Here is a 26,832-nt window from a genome sequence, read left to right as displayed (position 1 = left end):
ATGTAATGCAGTAACATTGTACAAAATAGTGCTCTGAAGTAATAGCACACCTTCAGTAACAAGAGATGCCACTTTTCATTTTCATGATTGCCCAATAAAGATTTTTTGCTACATTTATTTGTACCAAGAAAGAGAATCTAGAATGTGTTTGAATACCTTGAATCTAGTATACGTTAGTTTTGTGGGGAAAAAGTACAACTGTTCATGACTGCAGGAAATGTGGACTGTGCATTCTGCTCCAGTCTGGTGAGAATGGGAGGTTCAAAGGAAAGGGCCAAGATATTCTTTGCTGCAAGAAAATGTCCACCAAGAGACCACAAAAGAAAAAGGGAAGAGATTATCTCCCCTATTCTTTTATTTAATTTCATGGCAAATAGAGAGATCATCTTTGGCTGACTATAATTTTCTCCAACAACTATTGCATACCCAATGAAAATGCTAGAATTTTTAGAAACTAGCAGTGAAAGACAAGATTCCCTGCAGTATTTTTAAAAGAAAGCCTGAGAGGAAGAAGCTGAAGGAGCAAAGCTGCTCTGTCTGATGTCTTCATAAGATATGCACTCCACATCTGAGACTCACAAATGCATCAAATAAAACAATGTGCACTTTAATAATGCCTACCAGAGGGAGATACACAGGTTGCCAACTCGTTTCTAGGGAAACCATAAGGTCTAAAGTAATTTTCCTTAAAAACAAAAGTTTAGTAGCAAAAGACCAGGAAAGCTTGAACTTGAAATGAAAGTGAAGTCATAAGCTCATCAAAGAAGTGTCCTGAAGTCTAGTCATCCTCTGGGCACATGAAACTGCTTTTTACAGGACTGGAAAAGGACAGCCTCTTTAAGGCTTAAAAGAGAAGCTGGGCATAAGGAAAATTCCAGGATTCTAGTGAGGAAACAGAATTTGCCACACTATCTAAATGTTGTTGCACATTTGTATTATTTCCTAATAAAGCCACAAGATCTGGTAATTGATGAATATTAGAGACATTTCTACTTGTTTATTTTCTATTAGTCCTTGTCCCCTCTCGTTTTCTTTGTACCTTACATTTGTATGTGGCAAATTGGTAGAAGACTAAAAAAAAAAATTCCATATTTTAATATATTTTCCCTTACTTTGTGAAGAAAAATCCTTTAGATGTAGCAATATCCCACCATGAAAAAGCAAATTCTCCATCAGCACCTTTGATGCATTCTATTAGGCATGATAGATGGCTCACAGAGGGACTACTCTAAGTCCTTAAAAATGTAAACACCAAAAATAAAAGGAGTATGATCACAGCAAAAAACCTTAAGTCACTTAGCCTTTGCTGAAAAGATCCACTAATGTACTTTGAGCAGCAGCAGTATGAGATGCTCATATGTACTTCCACTGGAGAATAAATTGCTTCATAAATGGAATCAAGTAAGGACAAAAGAACTAAAGCTCTGCTACAGCCACAGGTTTCTCTGAAACAGCATGTAGTATACATGAAAGAAGATGCCCATTGTCCAACCTATGTGTGCTTTGCTGGGAAAAAATAAAACCAAAGCCAAACTAAACAAAAGGACAAAAACAAACAAAAAAAACCCTACCTAAAGCAAATAACAATGCCCCTTCACCTCCCAAGCTGTGACTACAGCCGTATTTGAAAATTTGCATGTCACAGTGAATTTTCAGAAATACTTTGAGGGGAAACAAGGAGATTTCTTTTCATATACACTTTTCATGCCTGTCATTTGTGGCATCTTTCTTCTGAAGGCATCTAAGGGTACAGTTCAGTATGCTAGGAATCAAAACTTTTAAAAAAAAATATGAGCCCCAAGATCTCTGGACCCGTACTCCAAGGCAGTATTTTCCCTTCAGTGGCAACAGATACTAAACATATTCTTAATTTTTGTTGTTAGGGATAGAGGAAGAAATTATTAAGTCAGGTACATTACCTTTTCTGTAATGATGCGGTCAACACATTGTTTCCCAGTAAGTGGTAAACTGCATTTTTCCAAGATTTTATGGACATTGCCCTGTGTTTAATAGTATACAAATATCAGCTTTTAAAAAACTCATATATTTTCATGAAAATCACAGCTGTAGTCAGTGTTATTTAAACATTCAATATGCTCAGAACACTCTTCACATTCACGTCTATGGCCGATTAGTAAGAATCTTACTTTACCACTGAGTGGACTCCTGAGTTTAGACGTCCTGCACACTGCTGCTTAAGAATCAGCCCTTCCTGCTACAATGTAAGGATAAGAGATACCTGGAACCTCACTGATGACACATGAAGGACAAAAATTAGGGAACAACACTATAGGTAACGTATTCCCGTCTTATCCTTTATCACAAATAGTATGTGCAGGATCAGCCACACACACAGAGGAACTTCAAATCCCCACAGGTCAAGGGCACAGTCACAGTCTTAAAACAGTAAACCCAGTTTATTTACCCATACTGTCTCTGGGAAAGTCCTTGTCTATTTTTCTTTTTTTTTTCTTCATTTTTAAAAAATAGTAGTTCAAAAATGGCTCTAGATCATACTAAGTTAATGTAGGCTGCAAGAGCTCTGAAAGGATATAAGGCAGATGGATCATTACTTTTTTGGTCAGTATTTATAAGTGTTTTACGGAAGTAGCATTAAGTACACACTTCTCCCACTACCCTATACTTTTTTTTTTTTTTTCTAATTATCAATTTTCAGTTATACACTTCAAAACTCTCTAACATGTCTCATTTAACCATTCAGAATCATCAGTTTACCTTAAGGCTTAGTCAGGGGCCATCTCACAACCAGTTTCACTCCTGAGTGATAACACAATGAGCAATCCATGTGCTTTTGAATTTATCTTTCTCTGTGAGGAACTATTTCTTCATTCTAATTACTTTCAATTGATCTACTTATATTCTGTCCATCATGAGAATGTCCTTGTGCAATTTGCCTAAGAGCCAAGATTAATCTGTGCTATTTGTAATATCTTCAGTAACATATCAGATACACTTTTCAGGCCTGTGAAATGAAGTGTGTCTTCATCATACCTAATTGAGATTGAAACACATGGACTCGCAGAGGTGACAGCCTGAATGGCTCCTGTGACCCTGAGAACTGATACATTTGAGCTTCTTAACACTTGAGCTGAAGACTTTTGTATTACCAGCAAGCCTTAAAGATGAAATGCATTTCCTGATCTTTTCAAAGGTTGGACTCAATGATCTTAGAGGCCTTTTTCAACATAAATGATTCTGGGACTTTTGGAAGACATCCATCAGGGCAGTGTAAGAAGAGCAAATTAAATGGAACTGCATGATTTTTACCATCTGAATTTATTCAGATTTATTCAGGATTTGTTCAGATAAAGGAAAAGACTATTCTGTAGATACATAAAACCTTAGGTGTTCTAGTCTGCTTTAAATAAAAAATTCTGTTGTTGAAGAACAAAAAATGTCCTTAGTCTTCCACAACACATTAAAATCAGAACTTTTCACAGTATGAGAAAGGAGTTTTAAATTCAGTGCTCCATATTTCAGAATTGCCCAAATCAAGTGCTTAAAACCAGTTTTCATTCTGTTTTTCTGAACAGTATAGACAACTTAATTCACAACATGGAACAATTATCAGCCATTACTTCACTGTGTTTTGCAAAACATGTCAATGATGGTATGGGGTAAGAACTTTACTTCTAATTCTCTCGGGCAGTATTTAGCAAATTAGACACAAATGCACAAGAACTGTTTAGACATTAAATAACAAGCTTCTATTATTCTTTTCTTTGTGGTTATGAAAGAAGAGGTAATTCAGCAAAAAGATACATTAAGAAAAGCTAATGAATTTGACATAGGGTCCATTTGCCAAGTGTCTCTCAGTGGCCTAAGCATATAGAACAAAAATTGAAATATCTTTCTGCAGATATGCCCTCCTCGTTCCTGATATGCTGTAATGCACGAATTTTCTGAGGCAGAGACTGCTGTTATTGATGAAATCAACCTCATAAAATAGTTTAGTCCCTTCAGTATGGACTTAATGCCTTGAGATTTTTGCAATATTCTGCTATCGTCCACAACTTCATTAGCTGGCTGTGGAAAATGTTTCTTGTTGTTTCAACTAATTTAAGTTAGTTTTCCCTACTTTGTTTATGAGGCAGTGACAATTCTGCATTCACCTTCTCCATTCCCTCATCATTTTGAGTACTTGTCTGTTACCCTTCCTCAATAGCAGCTCTTAAGCTGAAGGTTCTTCTACAAAGCTGATTTCATGTTTTGTCATCTATCTTCTGTACATTTTAGTTTTCATTACATGTAAAAACTTATATAATTAAAAATGTAATTCACTTGGGACTGAGAATATTTGTTTGTATTTGTAACATAGTGCATATCAGAGTTTTAAAAGAGTAAAATTCCTTGAGATTTATTTCAGTGGTAAAACAGTTACTAGCTCCACCATCATAATTTAGTGTAAATTATATTCTGCCTGTGCTGCAAGGACTCGGCCTATTTCTATGTTTAAAAATTGCAACATGTGTACTGAAAGGAGAAGGGCTGTTAAACTCTTAGAAAACTTTCTTTAATGTTTAACAAACCATCACTGTTATTAAAAGAAAACAAACACCCAGACTTGAAAAGGATTAGAAGAGCCTTCACAAGCTCATAAATCAGACAAAACTAGCACAAGAACTACCTCCTGCTGCACCTCTTGAACATGTCCATTGAAGGCCCTGCCCATACCCCATGTCTTCCACTGTATTTCCATTCATCAAATCTTGGCTGCTGTTGATTTACAGGAAATTTTTATGTCTGATGGTAGATTTCTTATTTATTTGGATAATAAGATTACAGAAACATCCCTTTACTAAAGAGCCAGCAGACACAAGAGACTGTCTCAGTACATGCAGTCTGCTCTTTCCCTCAGCTAGCACACTGGGCTTCAAGCAGGATGGATTGCTCCTCTGATGCAGACACTCAGATGCAGGAAGTTTTCGATAAAATATTTGGTGTAAAGAATTGAAAAACCACGAATAGAAAATAAACTCTGGAAGATACAGTCAGCCACAACAAAAGGCTTCTTTCAGAACTGACCTCATGGGTGCTGCGTTTACTTGTTTATTAAAAAAAAAAAGCACCTCAAAACTGTAACAGCAGTTTTGATCACTAAACACTAGATTTCTATATGACATCATCTTCACATCTGAGCAAGCAAGAAGCATCGATATGAAGACCCCAGAAAGAGGCTAGGTAAGACGAAAAAGTGACATTTAAAAATAAGAATAAAATTAAGATATTGCATATTGTTAATTTGGCAGTGCCTTTACACAGAAGCAGAAAAAATAATTTATGAAAGCCTGTAACTGGCTCTCCAGAAGTGCATACCAGGTACACCACGCACAAAAGTGCCCCAAGTGGTATACATATGCCAAAATAAATAATTCTATTCTTGACCTGTTCATAACAGTGAACGCATCTCTGTTTTCATTCTTTTCCTGTTTCAGTACTCCTACAGACAAAACAAAAACAACAACAACGCAGCAAACAATTTCTAAACACTATTTGGGAAAAATATTTTAGCAATAGTACCTTTAGGAGAAAAACTGTTTTGAATAATGGTGTGTGGACTCTAAGCCTTAACCAAATTCCACAGTAAATAGACACTTAGTAAAAATATTAATACTTAAACACATTATAAATATACTACATAAATACATTAATAATAATTATAATACATAAATACATTAATACCTAAAGTGCGTGTCTGAGCAAATGGATAACTTCCTCTGTTACTACAGTTTTTAGGAGGCTGTGTGATAGTGATGCAAGTCATAAAGATGAATTCATTTTATATTTTCATGTATTTATTTATGCATATGAACATGAAAATTATCAGGCTAAACTCAGTCTTGCTACTCAAAATGTGCCCCTTGGGATCACAGTTCAGTATAAATTGTGAAACTACTATATTTTTCAATATGTATTTGTTTTTATTTTCAAGTGAAAATTAATTCTTCAAATCTCATGAAAAAACCACACTGTTAATATGTTTACTCTCATATTTACATATTTACTATAGTTTACCATGCAAATTCTGACAAGAGATACTACTTTGAACAATACAAAATTAATTATTGTTGCAGACATATAATAAATTTGGCATAGAAGAAACACACAAATTTTTTTAAAAATACATTTTTAAACATTCGGGATAGAGATTTTTCTCTTTCAATACGTTTTTTCTCCTGTGTTAGAAGTTTCAAATTAAAAGTTTCCTATGATCTTTTGGGGATGACTTACATCTATAGCATATATCTATATCACTCCCCCTAAAGAAGTCTCTAGATTAACTGCTTACACATAATGATGTAAGGCAGCCTGTATCTCATCATGCCAAAAATCTATTTTATCAAACTGTCAGTACCAATTTGACTGGCAATTTCATAAGTAAATATCTTTCCATCACAACAAGTATTTAACCGTGGGAAACCTCATTTTTCAAATTATTCTGGGGCAAAGAGTAGAGTAGCATCTACTGTAGCTTTGGCAATGGCCACTCCAATTAAATTTGCATGAAGTAGCTAAAAAAATGTGTGCAGCTTTTAAACATGAAGTTAATATTTCATTTTTTCCCCAGGATGAATGATTCACTTACAAGAGGAAAGGAACCATATTAACCTAGCCTCCAGTTGCATCACCATAATAACCAACAGCAAAACTGTCAAGTTCCCACAAAGTAGCAGAATGAATATGCCTTGTCTTTTCCTGTTAATTTTTTGTCTTTTGTACAGCACAAACCACTGATTTAGAAAGAAGTGGTAGAGCCTTACCTTGGCTGAGTGCTCCATGGTGACAACAACTTTGGTCTGTGCACTGGATACCAGGTCCATGGCACCCCCCATTCCTTTCACCATCTTACCCTAAAATGAAATTTTAAATAATTATTATTATTATTAATATTAATAATAATAATATAATATAATTATTACTAATACTAATATTGATATTATTTTTAAGAATAAAATATAATATTGTGGCTGCAAGTGACAGCACAAGATAGTCAGCTTTTCCCACATGGAAAGCCCACCTATTTCATAAACACAGTACTCAAACACAAACAGAGAGAATAGAGCTGTCTCATTCTCAGCTCTTTATGATGCAAATAGTGATGAGTAGAAGGAGAGACACCGACATGGCTGTTTCCCTGGGGTGTAACCGAAATCTGAGTAGTATCACTGACTTAGTGGAAGCACTGACACTGAGGAGCAATGAATTTAGTTCCAATAGTTTTGTCCCTTGAAAAGCAAAGTGTACATCTTCCTGTTGATGGAAATGTCACTGGTTCCTCAGAAGAAATCTCTACTTTTGAAATGCAGCAACAAGAACATCTGAATACTGTACATCCACTTGACAGTTTAGAAATTCTCTTGCCACTTCAGAAAGCCATGCCTTGTATCACTGTATCAGCACAAAGTAATAGTTTTTGTTCTATTGCAGATGTCCGTAGAGGTCATTTCAGAGTAAGGGCAAATATATAAATGTTGCTCAGTATTCACTTCCGTATGTCCCTCAAAACAAGTAATGCTTTCAGCCTCTGGACTCATTCTTCTCTTAAAGTGTGTTGCAACTGCACATGTTATCACAGCAAGTGTCTTGCAGCTTGGTGTTCAGCTACCTCTATTTTTACTTTCCGTAATGCTACGGCAAACAATCCTGCCTGCTTCCATTACCTTAAACTGGATGTGTCTGATCTTGGAAGGTAAACAGGTCCAGACCTGACACACTACTGGCAGGAAATGATCAGAAGTACAAAGTTCTGTGACTCTGAGCAGAGCAATCATTTTTGAACCAGCCCTAGACGCCAATAACCAAAGATGGCAGCAACTTCACATACCAACCCAGAGTTCCCAAGAAGGAAAGAAAGGGGAAGGAAGAGAGGTTAGGGGGAAACATGACACAAGGAGGGCAACGAGATGCTGAAGGGCCTTGAGGAGAAGCCATATGAGGAGTGGCTGAGATCAGGTCAGCCTGGAGAATAGGAGGGGAGACCTCATTGCAGTTAAGCTTCCACTATAGGGGAAGAGGAAGGACAGACACTGATCTCTGCTCTGAGTGACCAGTGACAAGACCCAACAGAATAGCCTGAAGCTGAGTCAGAGGAGATTTAGGTTGGATATCAGAAAAGTGTTTTCACCCAGAGGGTGTTTGGGCACTGGAACAGCTCCCCAGGGCAGTGGTCACAGCACCAAGCCTGACAGAGCTCAAGAAGCGTTTGGACAATGCTCTCAGGCACATGGTGTGGGGATGGTGCTGTGCAGGACCAGGAGTGAGACTCTGACGATCCTTCTGAGTCCCTTCAAATTCAGAATATTCTGATTCTGTGATTCTGTCAATTTTACGGATTAAAATAAATAAAATTCTGTCTCAAATGGTTTGCATTTGCTTTTGAGTGGTTATAGGGACAGTAATATAACATTTACTCTTACAGATATAAAACCTAAAAGTTTATGATTAAATGCCTAGAAAACTTCCTAGTACAAAGCTTGTGCTCCCTTTCATCAGCTATGTGATTCAATACCTTACAACTATCAGTACCTATGGTCCATAATAAAAAATATATGGAAGAGACTTGTCTCACTGAACTGGCAGACCAGCTATGTGTTAGCCTCTAGATCATTATGATGCCTTATGTAATGAAGGCAGTTGTACTGGCTTGGCACAGCCTGGTTTTGGTAGCAGAGGGGCCACAGAGACTGCTCCTGTGAGGAGTTGCTGGAAGCTTCCACCATGTCCAATAGAGTCAGTCCCTGATGGCTCTGAGGATGGACATGCTGCTGGCCAAAACTGGGCCAATGAGAGAGGGTGGCAATGCCTACATAATGACATAGTTAAGAAGAAAATCGAAACAAAGTGACAGGGTTTCACCTTCTAGTTAGAGAAGAGGAGGAGGTGAGAACATGTGAGGGAAACAACATGGAGACACCAAGGCCAGTGCAGAAGGAGGGGAGGAGGTGATCCAGGTGCTGGAGCTGAGATTCCTCTGCAGGCTGTGGTGACACCATGGGGGAGCAGCTATGCCCCTGCAGCCCATGGGGATCCATGGAGAATGCAGAGATCCGCCCATGGGATCCACGGGGGATGCAGAGATCCACCCACAGCCCATGGGGATCCATGGGGGATGCAAAGATCCACTTCCCCGTGGGGGAGGTGCCCACGGTGGAGCAGGTGGGTGCCTGGAGGAGTCTGTGATCCTGTGATCCTGTGATCCTGTGGAGAGAGGGGCCCTGCTTCCAGGATGGAGCAGCCTGTCCTTGGAGGGCAGCTCCCCTGCAAGAGTGACCCATGTCACAGCAGTTTTAGGAGCGCTGTGTGCCCATGGAGGGACTCACGTTTACAGCAGGTGCAGTTTGGCTGCTGCTTGTGAGATTTGGACCCACACTGGGGTAGTTCACAGAGAACTGTCTCCTGTGGGAGGGACCCCACAGTGTCACAGGGGAAGAATGCTCTCCCAGAGCAGCACAAGAAAACCTGGGGATGAACAGACCAAACCCTCATGCTCTGTCTGTGGGAAGAGGGAGGGGCTGGGGGGAAAAGGTGTTTTAAGGGCTTATTTTACTTCTCATTATCCTCCTCTGATTATGTTAATAATAAATTTCACTTTGCAACTTGACTTTGAGCTTGTTTTGCCCTTGAAATGTTTTCTCCCAATCCTTATCTGATTCATGAACCCTTTGTCAATTTTTTGCCCTCCTCTGCCCAGCTGTAGCATTAGGAGAGTGAGTGAGAAATTCTCATGGGTGCCTGGCATTTGGCCAGTGTCAAACCATGACGACAGTATTCACACACACACACGCACACACGAAAATAAAAATTCCTATTTTCCTACTGTTGTCACATGAAGAATAAATCACATCTTCCTAAATCTATAAACAAGCCCTTTGGCATTGTTCAGTCACACTAATATTTAATATTTATCACATAAATTATCATAACTACCAAATATTTCTTAGCAAATACAGATGTGAAAAGGATTTACCTCTGTCCTTAATTTCCTGGCACTGCTCAGATCATTCTCCATCCTGCCTGGAAAAACACAGCTCTCACAGAGACTGCCATGACCTCTAACCTGCCTGCCAAAAACCCCATGATAAGATAATGCAGAGTAGCTGCAGATGACATATTATCTCCACAGTAACTCAGAATATGTTTGCATTGAGGATCAGGCTATCAATACATCTATCCTGACAATGCCATTAGCTCATTTTCCAGGCCTTTTCATTCTATTAACTACAAAAGACCTACAGCAACGAGTAAATTCCTGAGGAACTAAGTGCTGATGAAGGTCAACAACAAATGTACAGCTGAAGAAGCTGTCATACAGAACTGAGAGAAGAGACATCATCCTTTTTGTCTGAAGAAAGAGGAAAATGCATGAAGAGAAGGACTTTTTTTAGGGACTTTAAATTGTTCCATCTGCTCCTCCTCTTTAGGAAAATATATTCATCACTATAGGGTGGTTCCCCGTAAAGCAAATCAATTCAGAGTTAAATGCACTAGCCAAGTAATTACATGCTTTTATTTTGAGGATTATCCAAAGCATAAGAGACTTACATTACTCTCAGTGCATCGCCTAAACTACCAGAACCTTCATTTTCCCCCCCACCATACTGAAAAAGGGGACAGCTGCATGCTAAATTTGAATTAAAATATTCAAGACTAAAAGGTGATTCCAAAAAGACACTTTGTTTATTTTTGCCCTATTCTGCTCCCTCCATTTACTTAAGATTATTCTCCAACTTATTTAAGATTGTTTTTGTTAGTTCTTAATTATAATGGTGCTGGTAGCTTAAGAAGCCTTTCAGATGGAAAGACTTAGTGTAGTGGTAGAGCACCGGTAATTTGAAGCACTGTTATAAATCCATTTCATCAGAGAGAGCTTGAAGTAAGAATAAAAGATTTTTGAATTAGCCATGCATTTCTGGGAGGTCCAGTGTTGGCAGTTATTTATACAGAGAGTTGGGTAGAGAACAGACACAAGCTGACAATTTCCTTGCAGCTTCTCAATTACAATACAAGTTGGAAAATCTCCTTTGCCCATTGTGCTTTCATCAGCAGTTTTTTCTAAGTCTCAGTCCAAATAATACCGAAGTGCAAGACATGGAAATTTTGGGTTTTCTTAACTGAGATCATCAGCTCTCCTGCTTCTTTGTGTAGGTCTTAAACCTACACGTACTAGCGGAATTTCTTATAATGACTACTTATTGCAAAATGAATTATTTTGTCATTGTGGGAATGGGGCATTTTTAGGAAAATATGAGAGAAGGGTGTGTATTTTCCCATTTAATGTGTTTATATCTGAATATTACATGAGTGGTCAAAATACAACATGAAAGAGCCTGAGGAATTAATTTAGCCTAATAGTAATTCCTAAACAGGAACCTTCATGGTTTTTTGGTCACATGTGGCACCCAAGACAACCTTGTGTTCCAGTGGAAACTTGTGAGTACTCCAATGTGGGCTAGACAGTCAAAATATTTTTCAAGAGAATGTAACTTTTTGCCTAAATGGTATTTCAAGCAAGCTATAAAGGTGCTATAGCAAGCAGGAAACAATTTATAAGAAAATCCAAGCAGATAAACAGATGAAGAAGAGATAGCTGAGAAAAAAGAAAAATTCAGGAGCCTTCTAACCCTATTAAGGTCTTGAATCCATGCTGGTGCCTTAAAACTTTCCTCTATACTCGCAGGGGGACGGACTTTTCTTCTGTAACTGAATTTTATAACTACTCCCAACATCGTACAAAAAATGCACCTGAACTATTTTGCTTATAGTAAAATAACATGATCTTTTGAGACAAACAGGTATTGCATCAACAGTACAGCAGAGCAGATGCTAATGGTGAGTTTTAGAAACAATGAAAACTTGTCAGTGGTAAATGCATCTTGAATAATTCCATAATTTGAATATCAAAGCACAGGCAAGGTGAAAATGTGCACCTGCTTGGAAAGGAATCAAGCCACTTCGCTCCTAAGAGTCCTTGCCCATGTTCCCAGCCCTAATACTGTACTAAACAAATACTATAAATAGCATTCAGTCTGAAATTTCTCTTTCCTTCCATTAGATTAAAGAATATGTGTGCCTCACACTATGCCCAAAGTTAGTGAAACTGCTGTTTCAAAAAGTCTTACAGGAGATAACAAGTGCCTCTAGTTTAAACTGCAAGCTTCCCATTCAACCTCAGTTTTCAGGTATCCCCCTGAAGAGCATGAACAAGATGCCTAGGATGAGAGAGCAAAGAATTCAGAGATGTCAGCATTGTCTCTCATGGTCACAGACACAGACGAGGTGTCAGGTATGAAAGGGAAAAAAAGGTATTGAAAGGTGTCCTTATGAAAGGAAATTATTGTATCAAGCCAGGGACAGACACTAAAATTCAGAACAACTGGAATGGTATCAGTTTTACAGAGAAAAGCAGAAGCTACAGAGGATACAAGGTACTGCCATCACAACCATCAGTTGTGCTAATGCTGCGTTCAAAAGGATAAACTGAGGGCCCCTTCAAAGGTCTCTGCTCTGCCCCTCTCTGCCGTGCTGCTAACACACATCAGTCACACAGCTCTCCCTCTCTGTATAGACGCTGTCTGCCAGCACAGATGTGTCAGCATCAAACAGCACAGCAAGCAAAGGATGTCATCAGATCCATACCTAACAATCCTGTCAGTTGTTATGGGGTTACACCTGGTTACACCTAGTTTGGGAAAGTACATATTAGCTCAAAACTTTGTTTCAGGAAAAAAATAAATCAGAAGGTAATATTAAAAAAAAAGTGCATAAATCTACTAACTTCATGAAACAGTAGACATCTCCTTTGCCCCTTGTTAACAGTCTGGTCCTGTATTTAAAGGACAGATATAGGACAGATATATTTGTAGTTGATTCTAAAATGAAAGTTACAGCTCTTCCAGATTTCACTTTCCATTTTTCCAGTGAAAAAGACTGGATGAAGATTGTATCCAAAAGATGGATAAAGCTGAAGAACTCTGAACTTTACTTCCTTCTTCTATCTTACACTGATTTTATGTCCTTACGCATGTCCCACTTACAGAATTATTGTAATTATACTGTCAACTAGGACAGCTAGATTAGATTTTACTCTGAGAAAAAAAAACAGTGGGAAGTCATTAACAGGATTTTTCAATCAGAAGTGTGGGTAATGAAACAACAAAACAAAAAGACAATACTGGCAGAATACAACAAAACTAAGCACACTCTACATGCACAACATGGCAATTTATTTTTTTTTAAGATACAAAAAAAACCCCATTGTTGTATGATTTAGCTATAAAAGAAATGGCCTGGTTTTGAAGAAAGTTAGCCAAGTATCTCCCAAGACACACACAAAGACATAGTGGAAAGCAAAATTTAAAAGTAAGTTTAATTTCTGAAAGAATGGAGTATCTTGAATTATTTCTTTTATTTGGAAAAATGTAATAATAACTCTTCCCCTAAAATTTAGCATACACAAATCTGTGCACTAACTATATTTATATTCTTATTTTCCATAATCAGAAAATTAGGGCTGCATGAAACACATGCAAAGAAAGTTGGACAAATTTCATTCCTCTATTCTCCCATAAACCTAACTTGAAATAACCATTGGCAACAAATTTGAATGACAGAGTAAAATTCAAATGAATACAGTGAGAAGCTGCATCTCAGGAGCAATGCAAAACAGTCTGTGACATGCTTCATTGAAATGGATTTGCTTTACAGTGATGAATGTTATTTCAGTGTAATGGGACAATTAAGCTGTCCATTTACCTTTGCATACCATTTCCAAAACACACAGCATAGCATGCAATAATTAAATTTTACTGCCAGCATAATACTAGTCTCACTTGAAAGTGATGGTTCTATATCGTAGTAACAGTTCTCACCACTAACCCACAGATCAGAAGTCCTTTGACATATGCTTGTATTTTTGAGACAAGCAGAATTTCTTCAGCTGCTCTCATTATACAGAAAGCAGAGCTGCCACTTCCCACACTGAAAATTTAAGAGTATGAATAAAATACCAATAGGGAGCTCATACATTACTTCCATGCAGTCCAAAGAGAAATAAACATGAAGAAAATTGATAGAAAAAACCCTCAAAAAGATGGAAGAAGTAGAGCCAACATAATACAGTCAGTTTCTCCTCTTTGGCTGCAGGACTTTAGCAATAGTGATAATTTTGTCTTCCAAAGGCTCTGCAGGGTTTTCAGGCACATATTTGTTGGGAGATAAGCAGTAAGCTGATGTATTACTGTAGGCGTAATTTCAAGATGTGTGTCTGCAAAAACCTAATACCTCTTCATACTAAACCAGTGCCCCACTGAAAAGTATATTTCCAAGAAGACTCTGGGTAACTGCAGGTCCCATCCTTCTCCTCTGTTGACTTACTGAGGTAGCCCTACTCACATCCTAGACATCAGACAACTTGATATTATTACTGAGAGAAACCCCATTATTGAGCATATTTAATCTGCATGTTTTCTATTCATACAGATTTTAGCCCATTCGTAGTCCTTGACACATTTTATACTTAATAGGTAAAATACTTTCCTTGCAATGCTGTAGAGCTTGAAACAAAACACAGAGTTTAAAGCATTCAGTGTCATGGATATACTAGGAGAACCAGGAGAGTAACTAGACAATGTGTTTGGATTAAAAATTAAAATATGCCTTGTGCAAAGACACTCCTACCAAGCAAAGTGGCAAACAGGCTGCAGCAGGGCTCCTCACAGAAGATCTACAGTGCTCTCAGGCATTCAGGGATGCATTCAGGGATATGTGTCCTTTCTTCTTCCATCATTAAAAATTTTGTATAAGAAAAACTCTAGTTGTTGAGCCCGGTTTGGCCCTACAGATAGTCAAAGGCAAAAATAAAACACTCATGCAGACACAGAGTAGCCTGGTCTGTGCCAATTTACCTTTACATTAAAAACGTCCTTACTAATGAGGTCAAAGTGTCCAAAACTGTGTGTGCAAAATATGTACTTTGAAGCCCTGTAGAAAAACTACCAATAACGTATAAAATTATATTCCTAATGCCTTAGGTAATACTAACCTCTACAGACTGTAAATTAAAAGATTTATTTTTGAATTTGAATGAGTTTCCTCATATCTTCTTTTCAGATAATCTTCTTTGATAAGGATTAGAATTTTTTGTAATTTTATTTAATTCTTAATGTTTTAATCTTTTTGGTTTGGCGAGTCCAAATTAGAGCAGTAAAATCTCAGGCTACTGAATCAAAAAATAAAAGGATTTTTTTTTTGCAAAGATTGATACAGATTTATATACCCAAACTGTATCTCCTGCACAAATTACATCACTCTCTTCGTCTGTTAGTGCAAACTAAATGCACTACCTTAGCAATGTTTATGAATTTTAGACTCCAGTTGAAGAATATACAAAGCTAAAGTTTAATTTTTTGTTTGTATTGTTTGTAGAAAATAGGGATGCTAAATACTGTCAGGTCCTGTATCATCTCTGAGGCTGCTGCTTGTTAACTTCTGGACACCAGGCTTTGAGCCTGTTGCTTTAGGAAAAGCCAGCTTCTTTTGCACCTTTGGATATATCCCGTCTGCACTTGTGAACGTACACAAATCCAGTTCATTAACCAGTCCTCTTTGATGGTGGGTACTAAATGCTATATCTACATATCTTCTAAGTACTTCCAGGGATGCTGACTCCACCACTTCCCTGGAGAATCTAGTCCAGTGCTTGACAATCTTTCCGGTGAGGAAAGCGTTCCTAATATCCAATCTAAACCTGTCCTGAAAAAGCTTGAGGAGGTTTCCCTTGTACTATCAGTTGTTGGGAGAAAAGGCTGACCTCATCTGGCTACAACCTCCTTTCAGGGAATTGTAGAGAGTGGTAAAATGCTCCTGGAGCCTCCTTTTATCCAGGCTAAACATCCCCAGCTCCTTCAGTGCTCCTCACAAGATCCGTGCTCCAGACTCTTCTCAAGTTTTGTGGACGTGCTCTAACACTGCAAAGCCTTTCCAGAACTGGGCAGCTTTCCAGCCACTCTGTGCCAGCCTGTGGCACTGCCTGGGGTTGTTGTGACCCAAGGGCAGGACCTGGCACTTGGCCTTGTTGAACCTCACACCATTGGCCTCAGCCATGATCCAGCCTGTCCTGATCCCTCTGCAGAACCTTCCTGCTCTCCAGCACATCAACACTCCCACACAGCTTGGTGTCACTGCAAACTGACTGAGGGTGCTCTCAGTGCCCTCATCCAGATCATCAATAAAGATATTAATCAAGGCTGGCCCCAGTACTGAGCCCTGAGGAGCTCTACCAGTGACCGGCCCCAGATGGATGCAACTCCATCCAGCACCAGCCCCTGGACCCGGCCACCCACAGGTCTTAACCCAGTGTGCTGCTTTTACTCGGAGACAGGAACTCAGAGAGGAGCTCTCTTCATGAGAACTCCTCTAGGAGTTGATGGTAACCAATTGAAAACTGGCTTAGTTAAGCCTGAAAATCTAATTGAAGAAAGTTAGTTCGCTCTGTGAACATACATTTCGAAAGAGGTAACCCAGAATTTAAGTTTGTTTTTTTTCCTGGCAGCAGTGCAGGTAACAGGCCCCGGGCTGGCTCCACTGCAGGGGGCAGGGCCGGGCCCCTGTCTGGGGAGCTGGCATGGCCCGGCAGGGAGATGGGGTGGCCATCCACAGTGGCCAGGGACACTCAGGCTGATTTAAGATCCCAGCTGCTTCTCCCCCCCCACCTTTCTCCGTTTCCAGCATGGCTGGGTTTTTGAGATCTTGGCATAACTTCAGCGTTGTAGCTTGTTTTTTCTTTTCCCTGTGTAAAATCTTAACTCTCTCAATGCTCAGATAAGACTTGCAAACTTTTCAATCCTTCCCAGAGAGAGAAGGGAAAAAGACAGATGCTCCAAAGTCAGTGAAGCAAAAGCTAAGTTATTTTAAATGAAAGGAGAATGAAAAAATGCTGTAAAAATGACTGAAAAATCCTTTTGTACGTTGTTGAATATTCCCATAAACCTTGAAGAAAAAGACATAGGGGGGTTGGAGTGTTCCATTTAATAGACCATATGACTAAAAGTGCCTGTGTTAAGAATCTTTGTCCCAAGGAAAGAAAGAGATCTCAGTTTCTTAAGGACGAAACATAAACAGTAAGAAAAAAAAATAAAAAGAACTTTTGCTTTAAAACAATTCATTCTTAAAAGTAATACCCCATGAGTTTAACATGGCCCATTGGCACAGCTTTGGAAAAGCTGTGAAGATGGGAGAAGCTTCATGACTTTGCAAGGTTTTTTCCAGGCAGATGCAAATCATAAAAATAAAACCACGAGAAGACTGTTTTCTTCCTCCTTGTGAAAAAATCCCTATAGCCTGACAACAAAAAACTTCTCTCTCCAAAGTGAACTGGAAAAAAAGATTATTTAAGTTAGAAACTGACTGAAGTAATTTTTTATATGTTTGTTTTGTTATCATGAAGGTTAAAAGAGGGAAGGAAGAAGCAGTCTGAAAATCTTATTCTGAATTTGGTTTTTTTCCTTCTTTGTGTAGTTAATAAATTTCTTTTTATACCCTTTTAAGTTTTAGGCCTACCTTACTTCTGCTCCTAAATCTGTCTCACAACAGAAAATGAGTATATTTAAATTAACAAATCAAAATTATAACATTATTTAGTACATTGGCCAAGAAATTCAAATTAAACCAAAACAATTTTTGAAAAAATTAAATTAAACCAAGATACCCAGCCAACTGTACCCCTATCCAAGCCATGAGCAGCCAGTTCATCCAGAAGAAAGCTGTGGGAAATGATGTGAAAAGCTTTACTGATGTCCAGGTAGACAACATACAAAGCCTTTCCACCATTCACTAAGCTGGACACTCTGTCATGGAAGATCAGGCTCTCAAGCAAGGAACTACCTTTCCTAAACCCAACTGGCTGATCTCCTGGTTGTCCTTTATGCCCTGCATGATGGCACTCAGGATGATCTATTCCATGATCTTCCCTGAACTGAGGTCAGGCTGACAGACCTGCAATTCCCTCAATCCTCCTTCTGGCCCTTCTGTAGACAGCCATCACACCTGCCAATCTCCAGAAACCTGGGACCTCCCAGGTTAACCAGAACTACTGGAAAATGACTGAAAGTGTCTCAGACAGCACATTCACCAGGTCCCTTAGTAGCTTGGGGTGGCTCCCATCTGGTCCCATTGACATTGTTGTCTCTTAAGTAGTGTGGCAAGCTGTTGACCAATTTCCCTGAAGTGTGGAGGCTTTATTCTGCTCCCTGTGCCTGTTTTCCAGCTCAGAGGGCTCAGTACCTGGAGAACAGCTGGTCTTACCATAAAAGACTAAGGCAAAGAAGGTATTAGGTACGTCAGCCTTTTCCATATCTTTTGCCACTATGATTCCTCCTGCCTCCAATGAAGGATGGAGAACTTCCTTAGCCCTTCTTTTGTTATTGATGTATTTATAGAAGCACTTTTTATTGTCTTCTATGGCAGTAGCCAAATTAAGTTGGATTTTGGCTCTTCTGATACTCGCCCTACATAACCTCATGACATCTTTGTAGTCCTCCTGAGTATGCTACCTTCTCATTAATGATTTACAGCACACTTATTTTTTCCCTTGCAAGAAGTTTCTGCCTAGCGAAATCTGATGTCATGGACATTTCATCCATTTTGTGCTTTCAGATTCATCAACTTCCAGCTGCAGGGACCCTCCACTATTGTTTCAATACTTTTTCTGCTGGTACCACATGTCAGCTGTTATTAGTAGTCATATTAGGGTTGTTTAATATTATGGGTTGTTCAGAAATGCCTATGAAAAAGACAGAGGCCTTGGTTTCACAGGGGAACATGGCAGAAGTTGTGGTATTTTGTTTTGATCTATGCCCAGCCTCTGATACATGTCACAACAACAATCATAGTTACGTGCCTTCTCTTAGGAAGGGTGGAGAAAATAAAGCACTACTTTGTGCAAGCTGCAGCTGTAGTACTTTGTAGTAAATTTCTACCCTTGTAGAAGGGCAGCAGAAACTGTTCCATAAATGCTTCTATTCTCAGGACTTCAAAAAGACCCTAGTTGAAAAGAACTGAAACAAAGCAAGTACATGCAGGGATATGTGCAGTCAATCCCACAACTTTTAAAAACACATGTAAGACATTATTGTAAACCGATGTGCTCTCTGTACGTGCTGGGAAGCCACTCTGCTGGCAGCAATTTTTGATATTAACTTGAGACACACAGATATGTCACAAGTGTCCTGCACTCCTGAAATGAAATGTGGCTCCATCCAGCAGCAACCAGCAGCCATGGATTATCTATTCTGGCCTATCTGCCCTACTCCATGATCATGACCTCCATGTTTCTCTTCAACCTCTCTTGGTCAACTTGTCACAACTGCATTCTGTTCCCAGGGGATTCACAGAAATTTACCTCCTTCTCCTTTCCCTCCTCAGAAACCCTCTTGTTAGTTGGAGAAATACCAAAGAGCCATTATGTAGTAATGCTTAATGGAATAAAATTACCAATAAATGCCAGTATTTAGGAAGTAACTTCTGCCTAAGCAAATAGCATTGTTTACTGCATGTGCTTAAAATATTCACACCCTCTTCTTCCTTTACTCACGGGATTTTTCTCTCCATTAAAACTCAGCAGATAAGAGCAAAGAAAGGGCTGTAATTACTGCAATGAGACTTCCTCAACTCACTTCCTAATAGTAAGTGCAAGTAAACACACACATGCACACACTAGGGCTCAAGTGTTATCAAGCTCTTAGGGGACAGAAAAGACTGCTTCATAATGGTACTTGTTCAAAACATATAGAGCTATGATTTGCCTCTGAAATACCATCAATACAAGAATCCAAAAGCCACAGTGTATAAGAAATATTTAACCAAAATTAAATGAAAAGTGAAAAATGTTAGAACAAAATAGAGCTTGAAGTTTTCTTACACCTTGAGTTTTCAGCAAAGTCAATCTTTGCATCACCCACACACAAATCTTGTGACTAAAAAAGAAACACATCTTGCTCATAATTAAATTTAACTGACAATAATATATCACCTTATTTACAGGAAGAACAGGAAGATCTGTATATCTATGGGCTGTTAATCCCATTTTAAAAATCTGTACTGTAGAATAGTAGTAACACATCAATAAAGTAGATTAAGAATCATCCATCCAACAGATCTCCATAGAAGTAACCACAGAGAAATTACTGCTACTTGGAAAGGCTCCTGGTTGGATTTATGAAGTGTCATTGGCATATTTACTCACAAGTAGATACAAACTCACTGCAGAGGAAATTTGCAAACAGACAAAGATTAGTAAGAGGGGAAAATTATGACAGCAAAAAGTCCCGGGGATCCATATGATGTATACTGTAGCACGTAATAACAAGGTGCATCTCAAAGGTAACAAAAAAATAAAACTGTATTGAAAGTTGTATTTTATACTTTTCTGTTTTGAAAACATACCTGCTATTCATAAACTTGGGGTTGAACAGAACTGAGAGGCACCTTCATAGGTAAAATATATTTTTTAAAAAAATCTCTATATATATGAACGCAAAACTAAAATCACTGTCTTTTAGAGAACAAAGCACTGAGGGAAGAACATATAAATCTGCACCATTTTGAGAAAGATTACAATCAATCTTAGCATCAATGTTTCAAGAAATGCATGTGTAAATGAATCTTTTTATTAGTATAAAATGATGTCTTCATCTTTTGATAGTTCAAATCTTGAAAGGCACATTTCAACCTAGCCATAACCCTTCTCACTCCCCACAATTACTTACACAGACACTTGGACTAGCCCTTCACTAACCCCTTCTCCCACATCTGCTTGTATGGCTCCCGTGTCAGACTCTGTCCCCTCTCAATAAAAGCACCTTATGCTCCAGCCACTGCTCCATGACTTCCATGCTCAGAAGTCTGCTGTAGAAGTCACAGACTGCTGGGTTCAACTAATGATTCTCCAAGAGACAAGAACATGCATTTGGGTTTTTCTCCTCTAATCACCTTCCAGTTTCCCAAGGCCTTTAACACTATTCAGGCAGATATAAATAAATTTTCTTATTTGCTTCTAGACACCTCTGATACAAAACATATCTGAAAGTACCATACTGAAAGCCATTGAAAAGATCAAATTTGTCAACAGTATGAAAGTTACTAATGTTGTTTAATGTTAGAACATAAAGTTCAAAGAATGGCTTTATTTTATCAGCTGATTAAATAATGTTGGAATTAGCTTATATTTCTATCATTGAAACCTGAAGGTCTGTTTGGCTAAATACAGTATTATTGCTTTTTTCTTAATGTATTTAAAAGGGCAATGCTGCAATCTTTTGACAGAAACACAGAAAAATAATGCAGGCTTTTCTTATAATTTTATGATTAACTACATGCTGGTTTACATTTTCCTTCAACTCACTGCTCCAGGTACAACCATACAAGAGTCGTTACTGTGAAGAAAAAGCATCAGTCCTCAGCAAAAAAAAAAAGTGACATTTGAAAGGCATGGACATAAAAGGCAAGAAAAAGGTTTGCATAATGTTTTGCTTTTCATAATGCACAAGCATAATTTTAGAAGGCTGACTTCAGAAAATGAATTGCTTGGTGCCAGCAGTATGCAGGAAATATACATATATCCTCTATTTTAATACTTTTAGCTTCACAACCCCCTGTTCTACTCCTGCCCTATTCTCCTTTGCCTGGTTCTCAGCTACATTTATGTTATCCTAAACACAGTACACGACAGTAGTTCAAAAACCTACTTACAGGAATCATCCAGTTGGCCAGGTCACCGTACTTAGACACCTGCATAGCTCCAAGCATTGTCAAATCAACATGGCCTCTGGTAACAGAAAGTGTGTAATTAGCATATCATGTTCATGTAACAGCCCACAAATCTTAATAAGCTTTTGTTCATTCTCATTACATCAATACAAAATTGGTGGCATATGACAAAGGTAGCAACCATTTGCCACATATATAGTTGGGGTTTTTTCCCCCACTAGATGTATCATTGATGCAAATGTCTCTTTATGCCTACTGAGCCTCAAAAATATTCCTACTTTTGTCTGGTTTGGTTAATTGCACGTGCAGTCAATCATCTCTGAACTTGTACTTTTCAGTGCACTCCTTAACATATTTACATGCACCCATTATCTTTTCAGAGCCATTAGGATTTAGTGTTTGTTTGCATCCAACCTCCCTTCCGAAAAACAAACAAAAAACAGGTGCACACGTTGAATTTCCATTAAGGAGGTAGAATGAGGATCACAGTTGCAAGCTGAGCAAAGAAAATATACTAAGTGCAAGTACAGATTAGATACTTGGAAATGACAAAAAAATAGTTGTTAAAACATCGTTATAAATGTGTTTATAGATGGCCAGGTGGTAGTAGGCACAAACATTACCATGGTATCTATTAGTTCAGGGGGTTTTATATTTCCAATAGCAAGATCTAACCCTCTGTAAATCATCACTGATTAAGTCCACGATAATTTTACAGGTTGTTAAATGCTAACCACATTTGGAAGAAATACTAATGAGTTCAGCCACTGATGCAGTTTATTCTTTTCCTTTTTCAAAAAGATCAAAGTTTGTGTTGTTACATACCCTCTTATCATTGCAAATGATTCATCGCTAGAGAAATAGGAAGAACCTGGAAGAACAGTGACTGTCTCCTTACCTGTAAAAGAAATAAGTTACAGTATACATTTTGTTTCTTTGACAAATGAAGTCACAGCTATTTATCAAGAAATAAGAGGTTTTATCAAATTCCTTTGGATTCAGTACAGCTACAGACCTGATTACACTTACTACAACATATGTAAACCTAATCAATCCTATTGAATTGTGAAACAGTTTGTTAGAGTTTCTAATGATAGGATTGCCTGCTGTTTGACCACCAGCAGTTCCAGGCAAGTCATCATGAACACCAGAGTGTATGAAATATCTATGGACTTTAGCTTTCTGCTCCATTCACAGAAAAAGTGAGAAGTAACTGTTGTTTGAAACAGAGAAGGATAAAGTCTTCAGGACATGGAGAGGCTGCAAAGAAAAGCAAGCAGGTCAGTTTGAACAGTTTAGAGTTCTAATGATGAAAAATACAAAAAAAAAAAAAAAAAGACAGGTCTATTATTGCTTTTTTAAAGGACACAAGAAAGTGTACTTCTGTGTGCTGTACTGTTCTCTGAACAATGCTTGAGTCAAGCAATGGAGCACACCTGGAAGTGCATTATTTTGGCTCTGTTCAGGGCCCTTTTCTTCCTCTTCTGCCTGCTCTTTGAACCAGTCTAAGCAAAAAACATTTACAGAGTGTGCTTCTGAAAAGGCAGAAGAAACACAGATGAAGGTGAAATTATAAAACAAGCATGGTAAACTTGAGAGAAAAAAAACCAAATTGAAATATTTTAGCAACTTTTGACATAATGAAGAAACAGTGTTAACAACAAAGGGGAACATCATTAAACAGTTTCCAGAAAACAGAGGAAAAAAAGACAATGAGATTAACTAAGAGAAATGGAAGAAGGAAAGAAACAGTGCATGAAATTTAAAATAGAGATCTAAGATATGTGCTTTAATTATTGAATTCATCTGAGGTATATTTTATGCCATTTGTATGTAAATTAAATAGAATAGTGTAGAATTAAGGTCATACAAGTGATCTTGCACACTTCTCAAAAATTCACCATGCTAACACCCAGACCTGCTGAGACAGCCTGAATTATCTTCCCCTACAGGGCACCCACCCAAGTCAGTGAGAGAGAAAACAGGGTTTGCAGGCAGCCACATGGAGAGAGAAGCCTGGGATAAAGTGACAAATTAATGATGAGAAGAAAGACCAAAGACTTAGGACGACAAAATAATGTAAAAAGAGCACCGCATTACCCACTTCTTTAAATGCTCTCAGGAAATCAGTTCTTTTAAATATTTCTGCTGTAATACAGTAGTCTACCTTTCAGTTGCAGTCAAGATATACTTCATGTGAGACATTAAGAAAATAGGACAAACAGAAAAACCCATAAATATTTCAGAGCAACACAATTACATTTGCAGAGAGAAATCTGGCAAAAGCCCAAACCAGGTATATGTTTTAAAAACTTTAAACTGGACTTTGGGGCTGAAACTGGATCATTCCAGTTAATGAATGAGAACAAGATTAATTTCTATTCCTCTGCCATTTAGTTTGTGTTTTCTTCACATGGTTTTACAAATTTGATTGGAAAGCACCTAGAATGGTCCTAATCCAGCCATGGAAATGTTTCAGCAATTATAGCAATAATTATTTTAGTGGTAGGTCTGGTGCTTGTCTATCCCATGTCCTGTTTACTGCAGCTTTGGAGGGACGTGTGAAACTGCTTAACATTGAATTAACAACACTACAATAATCTAATTTTCATGTTGCATTCTGACCTGTTATGTTAGTTTCATCACTTCTAGATTAACTCTTAAAAATATTTATCAACTACATATAACAATTCAAGATCATCTTGATTTCCATGTTAAAGCACAACTTTTTCAGAGAATTTATGTTCTTGGATATTTATTTCATTGTCACTCTTTTAATATGTTCATTTTTCATATGCACCCAGAATAAAACTTAACTTCTAATGTGCATGCATATAATTTTATTCATAGTATTTTTTTCTTCTAAAATTTTTTTTTCAGTCACTTCTCTGACATATTCCTTCAATCAGTTTCTGAAACAATTGCATATATACTGGTGAAATGCTGGACTCCATTTCTTAAATATTTTTTTATTTCAAACAAGAAAATGGCATCAAATAACTCCACATTTAAAATACAGTAACAGAGGCAATTACATAGCACTATGATAAGTATCATTTAGCTTAACCAAGCAGCAAGTGTTTCAAGTCAGGGAACAATTGCTGGACTGATACTAAATTAAAATTATTTTACATCAGTGTTGTATCTCCTTTTACTTTTCAGAGTTTAATTGTACTTGCTAACAGCCATTGAGAAAGGTACTGTCTGTATAGATATGTATGTAGACACCCATATATGTATTTGTATGTATGCATGTGTATATTTGAATAAAAAATATGAAATGTGTATATTTTCCATATTAAAAAAACGAAGTCTAAAACGTCAGGTCTATAATCTATACCATTAATATCAATAACAAAGTTATAAAGCCTACTTCTACTTGTCACAATGTAATATTTAAGTGTATTTTCACATAGAGACAGAATGTACACAGGCACAACTTTTCCATGAAAAGAATAGAAATCAAACAGCTGCGCTGAATCATAAGAAACTTACATTTTTACATTGAATAGCATCTTCTGGGGTGAAATGCCCCAAAACAGCTGGGCAACAACAGTATGTGAGGACTGCCATTCCCTGCTAAAGTGGCAAAAGCAGCCACGCACAGCAGTGTGCCAGGTCCCAGTGGAGCAGCTATTTCCCCCTGCCTTAGCTACCACTCCCTCTCTGAATGCAAATGAGTTACATTCCTGGCTGGGAATAAACCAGGCCATTATACACAGGATGTTTTAAAACATGTCCCAAGCATAAATCATTGAAAACCATTTTCTAGAAGACTCAAGGTGAAAAGCGGCAGGAAAACAAACCCATATTCCCTCACAGGCTGCACAAAACAATCTCACTTCTGCAAAGGATGATTTGACCATTTACTGATGGGCCTGAAAGAGAGTCTCTCCCTGTAGAAGACTGTCACTTAAAAGAAGACAAATACATTAATATTTATTTATCAAATAAAACTGGAGTCTAGGTTCACATACTGCATAAAAAAAATTTAAATTAACATTGTTATTCATTTTCTGATAATTAAACATAATTAAAATATTTACCTGCATTAATCAGGTCTGGATCTACTTCATTTTCAAGTGGATAAGGACCCTGACAACAATAGAGATGTATGTCAAGTTTTATAATAAAATATCTTTCAAATATAATTAATAATTGCCATATTATGTCTAATGTCAATTACCAAAAACATATCATGGCAGACATGCATTTTTAAATCTTTTTTTTTTATCAAATTCTAATTTTTATCAGGAAAAAAATCCTGACATTACAAGCAACAGTTTATACCAAGTAACATATCAGGGCTGATGGAGATATTGTTCAAGGATCTTAAAATTACTAAACAACCATGAAGCAAGAGGTTTGTTTGATTTAGGTTTCTTTTTGTTCTTAACCAAAGTGACAGACATTTTTCATGAAAAGGTCATAAATGCAACTTCATAAAGCCATACAACAGTAAAAATAATATTCCCTTTAAGCTTTATTTAAAATTATGTTTGCTAAGGTTTACAATACTTGGTCCTTCAAATTCCTAATGGTTTTGAGTCCAGAAATATATGTACCTAAGGACAGCCTTAGCAAAGTAGCACCACAATCATAAAATGAGCATCTCCTAAAAAACTTCCCTGCAGCACGGAGAGAATTTTATGATGACATAATATAGCATATATATTTTCAGTAATACAATAAGCAAGTTGGAGGTGGGCAGGAAATAAAACCCAGCCACAGCAAAATAAAAACACTATAATAACTGACCAAGATATATTCTTACCAAACCCAGGACTCCATTTTCACTCTGTAAGTGAACAGTTATGTCTGGACTGATGAAGTTACTGGCCAACAATGGGATTCCAATACCCAGATTAGCTGAAAAGAAGTGGTTAAGGCAGAAATACGTATTGCAAACTACCAAATTTTTAAAAATTACTATTATACTATGAGTGGATTAGAACTGTTCCCTTCACAAGCACTTTCGTTTTTACTTAGATACCTGATATTTGTGATGATGATTTTGCCTTGGACTGTCTAATTGCATTCTGTCAAATT

The 26,832-nt window shown here is 37.7% G+C and overlaps 1 protein-coding gene across 1 annotated transcript in view; it reads right to left on the bottom strand.

Annotated features, from left to right (window-relative positions):
* Positions 1 to 26,832, bottom strand: part of OXCT1 (3-oxoacid CoA-transferase 1) — an 87,018-nt gene that overhangs the window by 10,064 nt on the left and 50,122 nt on the right. Inside the window, exons 10-15 of the mRNA XM_014875508.2 lie at positions 26,558 to 26,652; positions 25,830 to 25,878; positions 22,609 to 22,681; positions 21,766 to 21,841; positions 6,783 to 6,872; positions 1,920 to 2,000 (exon numbers count right to left, since the gene is read on the bottom strand). Of these exons, the coding sequence (XP_014730994.1) occupies positions 1,920 to 2,000; positions 6,783 to 6,872; positions 21,766 to 21,841; positions 22,609 to 22,681; positions 25,830 to 25,878; positions 26,558 to 26,652 (464 nt within the window). The remainder of the gene's footprint in view (positions 1 to 1,919; positions 2,001 to 6,782; positions 6,873 to 21,765; positions 21,842 to 22,608; positions 22,682 to 25,829; positions 25,879 to 26,557; positions 26,653 to 26,832) is intronic.

This window comes from Sturnus vulgaris, chromosome Z (genome assembly GCF_052056855.1).
Source record: "Sturnus vulgaris isolate bStuVul1 chromosome Z, bStuVul1.hap1, whole genome shotgun sequence".
NCBI lineage: Eukaryota > Metazoa > Chordata > Aves > Passeriformes > Sturnidae > Sturnus > Sturnus vulgaris.
This window is presented reverse-complemented; position numbering and strand designations above follow the sequence as displayed.